General features: G+C 54.4%; 1 protein-coding gene across 1 annotated transcript; it reads left to right on the top strand.

Moving 5' to 3' along the window:
- Positions 1-2,703: 2,703 nt before the first annotated feature.
- LOC309603923 (olfactory receptor 14A16-like) lies at positions 2,704-3,690 on the top strand (the record flags this gene model as incomplete). The annotated part of the gene is made up of 1 exon (XM_082338801.1): positions 2,704-3,690. One exon carries the CDS (start codon positions 2,704-2,706, stop codon positions 3,688-3,690), a length of 987 nt encoding a protein of 328 aa, XP_082194927.1.
- Positions 3,691-10,555: the final 6,865 nt, after the last annotated feature.

The raw sequence follows: 10,555 nt of genomic DNA, 5'->3' as shown, positions 1-10,555 counted from the left end.
CCTTCTTTCAGAAAGTGTAAATTTTTTGTCGCTGTCTAGGTGTCCTGTCTAATGATGGGACAAGGAAAGGTGATTCTCATGCCGAAATCTTCTCTTCATAGGAGAAATGACAGTGCTAGGAGTAATTGTCTCCCCTCAGCTGAGAGAGGGAACATCAGAGGTGACTTCAGCCTGTTTCACAGCAGGTTCCCCTGCAGCCCCAGGGACACCTGGAGGGAGCCCAGAGGGGCAGAGAAAGTGCTGCCTTGGGCTGGGCCTCTGCTGCTGAGCTGGGCTGGGCTCCTGGGATGGAGGGAGCTCCTGGCAAGTGGGCAGCGCTGCAGAGAGCTCTGCCCAGGAGCAGCTCCTCTGCAAAGCACAGCAGGGCTGAGGGCACTGCCTGCATGCAGTCAGGGGAGAGGAGTGAGGCAGAGAGAGATTAAAGGCAGCCTGGAGTGGGAGGATGCTGAGAGCTCACTGGGGGAGAATCATTCACAGCCCTTTCCATGGTAAGTCTCTGGGTGCAGGGCAATGCATGTTCAGTTCCTGGTGGGATCTGCTAAAGCTGAAATATCCCACAGCTGCACCTGCCAGGGTCAGCACTCAGCCTGTCTGGGGAATTCACCATGGTGCTGTGGGGAGAAGCTGTGGGTGGAAGGAGCAGCCCCCAGCAAGGCAGGGTCCTTCTGCTGTCGAGACGGTCCTGCATGGGTCAGGGCTGCTCACAGCTCCTGTTCAGCCTGAGAATATTTCCAAGGGGATGTCTCAAGGAGAAGATCAAGGCAGGATTTCCTAGAAAGATAAGGAGATTTCCTGAGTCGGTCTTTTGAGTTTCCTACTCCAGAGGGGTTGGGAGGGGGAGAGAAAAGGATAAATGGAGAAGGAGCTCTGAAGTTTGAACAAGTCACTGAGACTGCTGAACTGCAATACTGAGTGATCAGTAGGTCTTCCAGGAGGCTGGTAAAGTGCCTTCAACTGCTCCTCTGCCTATGGACAGCACCAGAATCACCTCTGCTGGACCCATCAGGGTTCTTCTCACCTGCCCTTTTCCACCTGCAAACAGGAACATGCGCCCAGCCAGTGCCCTGCAAACAGGCAGGTTTCTGTGGGGCCAAGGTGAGTGCACGGACATTGGGATGGGGTCTGTGATTGCTGACAGGGAAAAGACATGGGACAGGGAAACACCTCCCAGCAGGAAAATCTCCAGGCAGCAGGGAGATGATGAGGGAATGAGAGGAAACTAAAACCAGAAATGCTGTGGGAGGGAGAATTCAGAAACCTTCATTTGATCCCCTCCAATGCAGACCCCTTCCTCTGAGCAAGGCCCCTTGCCTGCTCTCCCACCCACCAAAGCCTCTGCCCTCAGGGCTGTGGGGTCCAAGCCATGAACCACCTCCTCTGCAGCCAGAGCTCCAGCAGAGCCGTGGTGCAGCTCTCCAGCCATGTGCCCACTTCCCTCTGCAGAGCGCAGGGGCTGAGAGCAGCTGCCCGGCAATGGTGGTGTCTGGGAGGTGGCGTGCACAGCTGGGGAAGGGGAACGCTGTCTGAGTGCCCCAATGCCTCTGCCCTGGCCTCTCTCAGCCAGAACCTCCCTGTATTTTTCCTTCTTTCTCCACTTGTCTGTGTTATTGCTGTTGCTATTTCCTTCTTGCTGTCAGGCTCCCCGGGGATGGGAATTTTTAGCTCTAGAGTCACACACTGATCTTCTGGGTCCTTTCATGCATTTGTGTCCATGGGAACACGTCCCAGCTTTCCTCTAACGTGTGTAGCTGTGGGCAATGCAGTCTGTGGGTCTGGGATATGAGCTGAATCTCCCTTACTCTAATGCCATCATTGGGACACTTGGCCATCTCCTTGAGGATTCCTTCCAAGCCGTGAGCTTCCCTCCAGGATGCAAACCTGGCCTATAGCACCTCTGTGTTATCTGAAAGCCCTATATAGAAGTGTAGAGATGCTACAATGGAGGAAATGCTGATGCGTTGGTGAAATGAGCCCTGTGTGTCCCTGGCTAGAAGTGGGGTGGTGAGATGTTGAGAAAGGGTGAGATATTTAATGGTCTGAGGTAGATCCCTCTGTTCTCAGCAGTGCCTGGTGGTTTTTCAAGGTAATATGGGATTGTGATCACTCTCCACCTCTGAAAGGGGCAAACCCAGGGCAGCTGGGAGCCAGACGGAGGGACAGACCAGCTCCCCTCACTCTGCACTAAGCCACAGGCACTCCTGCCCCGCAGGACTCCCTCTGTTCTTCCTGAGTGCAGCACAAATGCTGAGGCTTTCTGACATCCAAGAACACTCCCCAGGGTGGGAGGGGAGGAGGAGCTGTCAAAAACCCAAACCTCTCAACCTGCCTTCTGCCACCTCACTTCCTTATCACTGGGAGTGCAGAAGCTGACAGCCCCTTCTGCACTAGGAGCGGTTTCATGAGAGAAGGTCGAACACCAGGACTGGCCCCTGCCCCCACTCTTCCCATGAACCCACTGCTGCAGAGCAGGGCTGACCTCTCGGCAGCCAGCGGGCAGAGCCCCTGCTCCTCATGGCACATTCAGCCAGCACCAAGCAGGGCTCCAGCCACAGAGCTGAAGGAAGGTCTGCTAGAAAAGGAAATGGGTGAGTGTAGCAGAGGGAGGGTCTATGGAAAATGGCTTTGATATTCCTCAGAGAAGTCTCCCCTAACTTGACACTGTCTTTTCCTCCTTGGACAGTGCCCCATGCCCATAGACAGCAAATGTCCAACAGCAGCTCCATCACCCAGTTCCTCCTCCTGGCCTTCGCGGACACATGGGAGCTGCAGCTCTTGCACTTCTGGCTCTTCCTGGGCATCTACCTGGCTGCCCTCCTGGGCAATGAACTCATCATCACTGCCATCGCCTGTGACCACCGCCTTCACACCCCCATGTACTTCTTCCTCCTCAACCTCTCCCTCCTCGACCTGGGCTCCATCTCCACCACTGTCCCCAAAACCATGGCCAATTCCCTCTGGAACACCAGGGACATCTCCTTCTTGGGATGCACTGCCCAAGTCTTTCTAGTTTTCTTCTTCCTTGGGGCAGAGTGTGCCCTTCTCACTTTCATGGCCTACGACCGCTACGTTGCCATCTGCAAACCCCTGCACTACGCGACCCTCCTGGGCAGCAGAGCTTGTGTCCACATGGCAGCAGCTGCCTGGGGCACTGGGTTCCTCTATGCTCTCCTTCACACTGCCAATACATTTTCACTACCCCTCTGCCAGGGCAATGCTGTGGACCAGTTCTTCTGTGAAATCCCCCACATTCTCAAGCTCTCCTGCTCACACTCCTACCTCAGGGAAGTTGGGCTTCTTATTTTAAGTTCTGTGTTAGCTTTTGGCTGTTTTGTTTTAATTGTGCTGTCCTATGTACAGATCTTCAGGGCCGTGCTGAGGATCCCCTCACAGCAGGGACGCCACAAAGCCTTTTCCACGTGCCTCCCTCACCTGGCCGTGGTCTCCCTGTTTGTCAGCACTGCCATGTTTGCCTACCTGAAGCCCTCCTCCATCTCCTCCCCATCCCTGGATCTGGTGGTGGCAGTTCTGTACTCAGTGATGCCTCCAGCAGTGAATCCCATCATCTACAGCATGAGGAACAAGGAAATGAAGGATGCAGTGTGGAAACTATTCAATTACAAGCTACTTCATATTAAGGTGCCCATTGTCCCACTCGGGCTCCCACAATATCACAGGAATAGCCTGGACTAACTTTTCTTCTTATGTGTCTTTATTTTTCCTTTGGGGGATATCTGGGGGGTTGGTTTTTTTGTTTATACCTGTGATAATATTATTCTTGGCCTCCTACCTGCCTTTTTTTTTACCCAAAGTCCTCATGTACATATGGATCCGGGCTCCCCATTTAGATAAACTCCATAAAGAAACCAGTAGAAAATTATTTGTCTCAGCTCCCATCTCTTCACATCTCCTCTGGAGCTGAGGGAACAGCCCCAGCCTGCAGGAGGGGTTCAGGAGGCAAATGCCCAGCTTCCTCACGGAGGAGCAGCCCTGGTGGGCACTATCCCTCTACTGCGTGTGAGTTGGGGCTGCTGCCTTCCTGGAGCCATGGCCAAGGACAGCAGCAGGACGTGGCTTTTTCAGTGCTGGTCTCTCCTCAATTCCACACTCTTCTGCTGTGCCCTTTTATTTGTGCTGCCCCTAAGGTCTGGTGCAACTTGTGACAGTCCTGTTATCTGTACAGTGGCATCCCTGTGGCTGAGGGCAGGAGGAGGCCACGTGAACCACTCTATCAGAGCTGGTCTCCATGCAAGCACCATCGTAACCAAAGGGGCTCCTCAGGACAGGGCCAGAAGGCTGGGCGCCTCTTCCAAAGCTGGTGTCAGGAATACACCCAAGAAGGTTCTCCCTCAGAAGGACTTTTGCTCTTCTGGGGTTCTTGATGGATTCAGGGTGACAATCTCAGAGTCCCACAGTGATGTGTTAGGGACCAAGGTGTGGATGAAGACCTCCCTTCTTGGCTGCATATGTCCACTGAATGAGCAACCGGTCTTTGACTTATCTGCCTGGTGCTGTGCCACCTGCAGTGGGGCTGATGGCAGATGCCATCCTGAAGAGGAACTGAGAGCTGTCAGGAGAGCTCAGGGGATCTCCAGGGACAGTGTGTGAGTCTGGGTGGGCAGTGAGTGGCACCTCATAAAATGAGTGACCATCCAAGGAGGAGTGTCCCGGAGGAAAAGGTGAATCTGAGGAGCCCACAGGCTAACAAGGGCTCCACAATGCCAGGAGAGGCTGTGAGGAGACAGCAGGCAAAGGGCCATAAGACTTGGAAGCCCCATGGGCTGGATCCAGTGCAGCCATCCCCTGCCCTGTGTGCCATTAGAGACACCCCATGGTCCTGCCCAGCCCTGTCATTGGCTCCTGAGCAATCAGGGATGATGGAAAAGGGCTCAGCAGCAGTGATCCTGCTCCAGCTGGGTCTGCTTCTGACCCTGACCAGCATGGCCAGTGCAGGGTCACCCCATGGCCCCGGGGCACCACAGCCCCCTCCCTCTGCAGAGCAGCACCACCAGCATGGGGCCTTGAGGTAGCACAGACAGGGAGCCAGGAATATCCAGCTAGGCCGGCACAGACATGCTGACCTGGGGAAAGGGTCTCTGGAGAGCAGGGATGACTGTGGAGAAGAGCAAGGGAGCATTTCTGTGGCTGCAGAGAGGAATCCATGAGAAAGAGAAACCTCTTTCTGCAGGCACCCACTTGGGGCAGGCTGCTCTGTCCCCTGGCCAGGACTCCTGTGCTGGTGTGGGCTGAGGGCTGACAATGATGGGGCATGGTCAGTCTGTGTTGGCCATCTCCTGGACCAGAGGCCATGCTTCCTGCAGTTTCCCTAACCTCCATTTCCTCATGCCATGGTGAGCCTCCAGCCCTGGGGCTGATGGGGAGGCTGAGACAGGAGCTGCTGTGCCCTTCAGAGGGGCTGGGGCTGTGGGGTGAGTGCCCAGAGCTCTGCAGCACCCTGTGGTGGTGTCGTGGTTTAACCCCAGCCAGCAACTAAGCACCACACAGCCACTCACTCACTCCCCCCCCATGGGATGGGGGAGAGAATTGGAAGAGTAAAAGTGAGAAAACTCATGGGTTGAGATAAAGACCGTTTAATAGGTAAAGCCAAAGCCACGCTCACAAGCAAAGCAAAGCAAGGAATTCATTCACTACCTCCCATCGTCAGGCAGGTGTTCAGCCATTCCCAGGAAACAAGGGCTCCATCATGCGTAGCGGTTACTTGGGAAACCGAAGCAGTCCAGTCAAGGGGTCGAGCGCATCTGTCACACTCTGCCCCACTGTCAGCCCACAGGCACCACCTCAGTCCCTCTGCGCTGGGTGTTGGGTGTCTCCACAGGCCCTCCCCTGAGCCCATGCAGGGACCCCAGTGCATCCCACATCCTGCACAGTCCCAGGGAACCCTGGTGAGGCCCCGCTTGGAGCGTAGGTTATGATTGTTGTGGTGGGTTGACCTCAGCCAGACCAACCCTGCTTTTCACTCACTGCCCTCTCCTAGAGGATGGAGAGAAAACAGAAGGAAGGAAAAAGTCTCCTGGATCAAGAGAATGACACCTTAATAAGAAAAGAAAAAGCTATGTGTGCAAGCAAAACAAAAAGAGGAATTCATGCACCAGTTCCCGGGGGCAGGCAGATGTTTAGGCACTTGCTGGGAGGCGGAGCCTCAGCACACATAACACTGGCTTGGGAAGACAAACACCATCACAATGAACAACACCCCTTCCTCCTGCTTTTGCCAAGGTTTTATCGCTGAGCACGACATCCTTTGCTATAGAACAGCCCTTGGGTCAGTTCAGGTCTGCTGTCCTGGCTGTCTTCACTCCCATTTTCTTGCCCCCCCACCCCACAAGCCTACTGTCTTCTGTGGGAGGTGTTTGAGAGAGAAAGCCTTGATGCTCTGCGAGCAGTGCTCAGCAATAGCCAGAACCCTGGAGTGGTATCAACGGCAAAGGGTGTATTCAGAGCGAGGAATAGATTCTCTTGCGTGATCTGCATGAGCTCGGTCGGTAGAGCATGGGACTCTAAATCCCAGGGTTGTGGGTTCGTGCCCCACGTTGGGTGCCAAAAAGGACTGTCATGGTTTAACCCCAGTTAGGAACTAAGCACCACACAGCCGCTCGCTCACTCCCCCCCAATGGGATGGGGGAGAGAATCAGAAGAGGAAAAGGGAGAAAACTCATGGGTTGAGATAAGAACAGTTTAATAATTGAAGTACAATAAAACAGAACAGTTTAACAGGTAAAGCAAAAGCCACGTGCACAAGGAATTCATTCACTGCTTCCCATGGGCAGGCAGGTGTTCAGCCATCCTCAGGAAAGAAGGGCTCCATCACGTGTAATGGTTACTTGGGAAGACAAACACCATCACGCAGAATGTCCCCGCCTTCCTTCTTGTTCCCCAGCTTATATACTGAGCATGACATCATATGGTATGGAATAGCCCTTTGGCCAGTCTGGGTCAGCTGTCCTGGCTGTGCCCCCTGCCAGCTTCTTGCACCTGGCAGAGCATGGGAAGGTGAAAAGTCCTTGACCAGTGTAAGCATTACTTAGCAACTACTTAGCAACAACTAAGCACTACTTAGCCCGAACCAAAACATCAGTGTGTTGTTCTCATCATGGTTCTCATCCTAAACCCAAACCACAGCGCTATACCGGCTACTAAGAAGAAAATTAACTCTATCCCAGCTGAAACCAGGACAACATCGCTTTGTACCCTGTCCCCCTTCTGTTCCTCCTACTTGACACAGCCTCCCCGAGGTCCTGGAACCTACCCAGCCCTATGCGCACCACATGTAAGATTTCGCAGACATCCCTGCTCCAGGGTCTGCCAGGGTCTGGACAAGGAGAGAGGTCGAGCAGGGCTGGCCATTCCCCCAGTGCAGGCCCTGAGCCCAGCAGGAGGAAGCAAAAATGGCTGTGCAGCAAAACTCACGCATAAACCTGTGGAGAGTGGCCAGTGCTGGATGTGGCCAATTAGTGAGGCCACCAGTGGAAGCTCCTTCCAGTCCCATTCCCGAACACATCACCCTGAGCCCTACTGCCCTCAGCCCATGGAGAACACCAGTACAGCAGCACGGCCTCGTGGGGGACAACTTCCTCAGCCTGTTCCTGACCTCAGCTTTGGAAGAAGGGCCCTACCTCCAGACACCGGCACTGAGGAAACCCCCTTTTATTACAGAGATGTGACATGGGAGGCCAGCTGTGCCACCAGGCAAGACACATGTGCAAAGACTTTTATGTCAGACAGACTGGGTTCATGCCTTTGGAGAAGTGGACTGCATGCAGACATTCCTGGAGAAACACAATTATCACAAATAAAATGCCCAAAGCACAGGACATTCCCCAGAAACACTGGAAATTGCTGCTGAAATACTACGGATTGAATGAGCTTCTTCAGTGCGTCTTTGAGCTCCTGGTTCCTCATGCTGTAGATGAGGGGGTTCACTGCAGGAGGCACCACTGAGTAGGAAACAGCCACCATCAGATCCAGGGATGGGGAGGAGATGGAGGGGGGCTTCAGGTATGCAAACATGCCGGTGCTGATAAACAGGGAGACCACGGCCAGGTGAGGGAGGCACGTGGAAAAGGCTTTGTGGTGTCCCTGCTCGGAGGGCATCCTCAGCACGGACCTGAAGATCTGTACATAGGACAGCACAATTAAAACAAAACAGCCAAAGGCCACAAAGACACTAACCACAAGAAGCCCAGCCTCCCTGAGGTAGGAGTGTGAGCAGGAGAGCTTGAGGATGTGGGGGATTTCACAGAAGAACTGGTCCACAGCATTGCCTTGGCAGAGGGGTAGTGAAAATGCATTGGCCGTGTGCAGCACAGCATCGAGAAAAGCATAGCCCCAGGCAGCTGCTGCCATGTGGACACAAGCTCTGCTGCCCAGGAGGGTCCTGTAATGCAGGGGTTTGCAGATGGCAACGTAGCGGTCATAGGCCATGATGGTGAGAATATAATACTCTGCTTCTACCAAGACAGCAAACAGAAATATCTGGACAGCACATCCAACGTAGGAGATGTCCCTGATGTTCCAGAGGGAATTGGCCATGGATTTTGGGAGAGTGGTGGAGATGCAGCCCAGGTCAAGTAAAGAAAGGTAGAGGAGGAGGAAGTACATGGGGGTGTGGAGGCGGTGGTCGCAAGCTATGACTGTGATGATGAGGCCATTGCCCAGGAGGGCAGCCAGGTAGATGCCCAGGAAGGCTGGGCTCCTGGGATGGAGGGAGCTGCTGGCAAGTGGGCAGCACTGCAGAGAGACAGCTCTGCCCAGGAGCAGCTCCTCTGCAAAGGGCAGCACGGCTGAGGGCACTGCCTGCAGGCACCAAGGGGAGATCTGCAAGGCTCAGAGAGCTTAAAGGCTTCTCCAAAGGATTGCTGCAAGGGTGTGCATCCAAGGGTGGCCAGGGCTGTCCTTCAGAGCAGGGTCCCTGCACCCCAGGGGGCTGTGTGCTGGGGCAGGGACTCTGCCACCTGCCAGGGTCAGCACTCAGCCCTCCCAGGGAGGTCCGCACAGCTCTATGAGAAGAAGCTGTGGGTGGAAGGAGGCACCACTGGCAGGGCAGGGCAGGGTCCTTCTGCTGTTAAGAGGGTGCTGCATGGGACAGTGCAGCTCACAGATTGAGCTCGTGCCCAAGTCATTTCCAAGGGGACATTTCATGAGTCCATTCAGGGTAGGGCTTTCCTGCTTGAGTCTCTGCTTTCCTCAATTTGTGCTTCCACTTTCCTCTGGCTCGGCTTGGTGGGAATGGAAACACAGTTGTGTGCATTAGAGAAAGGGCTGAGGCTCCTAAGCCATCACACTGAGGTTTACTGGGAACTTCAGCAAGTGCCTTCACCCCCACCAGCCCACAGATAACACCAGCATCACCTTTCCAGGTTCATTAGGGTTTGTGCGACCTGTTCTTTAACACCTGCACACACAGAGCAGCTGCAGGGTGTGCTGTGCCCTGAGGGTGACTGCCCTGCACTGTCACCGTCCGGGAGGTGGTGTGCAGTGCTGGGTAAGCGAAAGGCTTTCCTGAGTGCCCCCTGTCTCTCTCCTTGCCTCCCTCAGCTGCTCTTGGTCTTGATGTCAGGCTCTCTGGGAATGGGAGTTTCAGCTGCAGAGTCAGGCACTGATCTTGGGGGTCCTCCCATTTGGGTGTGTTTATGGCAATGAGGTGTCCCAGCTTTCCTCTAACCTGTGACGCTCTGGGCAATGCAGTCTGTGAGGCTCGAGAATGAGCTGACCCTCCCTTAATCAGATGCTGTCATTAGCACAGCTGGCTACCTCCTTGGGGTGTCCTTCCAAGCTGTGAACTGCCTTCCAGGATGCAAACCTGCCCTATAGCACCTTTATGTTATCTGAAGGCCCCATGGAGAAGTGCAGAGATGCTACAACAGAGAAAATGCTGATGGGTTTCTGAAAAGAGCCATGTGTGCCCTAGGCTAAATGTGGGGTGCTGAGACCTTGAGAAAGGGTGAGACATTTAGTGGTCTGCACTGGATCCCTCAGCTCTCAGCAGTGTCTGGTGGCTTTTCAGGGTAAAGTGGGAGTGTGATCACCCTGCAGCTCAGAAAGATGCAAGCCCAGGGCAGCTGGGAACAAGATGGATGAAAAGACTGGCTCTCCTCACTCTACACTAAGCCACAGGCACTCCTCTTGCCTTTCAGGACTCCTCCTGTTCTCCCTGCGTGCAGCACAAATGCTGAGGCTTTCTGACATCCAAGCACAATCCCCAGGAGAGATGGAGGGAAGCTGTAAAACTAACCTCTCCAGCTGCCTTCTGCCATCCCCGTTCCTTAGCACTGGGAGTGCAGATGCTGACAGGCCCTTCTGGGGTGGGAGCAGTTTCATTTGACAAAGTCAAACACCAGCACTGGACCCTGCACCCACCGTTCTCATGAACTGTTTCCTGCAGAGCAGGGCTGACTCCTCAGCAGCCAGCGGGCAGAGGCCCTGCTCCTCATGGCAAACTCAGCCAGCACCAACCTGAGCTCCAGCCACAGAGCTGAAGGAAGGTCTGCTAGAAAAGGAAAAGGGTGGGTGCATGTGTCAGGGAGAGCGTCCAGGCGAA

This window comes from Platalea leucorodia (genome assembly GCF_965183815.1).
Source record: "Platalea leucorodia genome assembly, contig: HAP1_HAP1_SCAFFOLD_258, whole genome shotgun sequence".
In the NCBI taxonomy this organism is placed as follows: domain Eukaryota; kingdom Metazoa; phylum Chordata; class Aves; order Pelecaniformes; family Threskiornithidae; genus Platalea; species Platalea leucorodia.
This window is presented reverse-complemented; position numbering and strand designations above follow the sequence as displayed.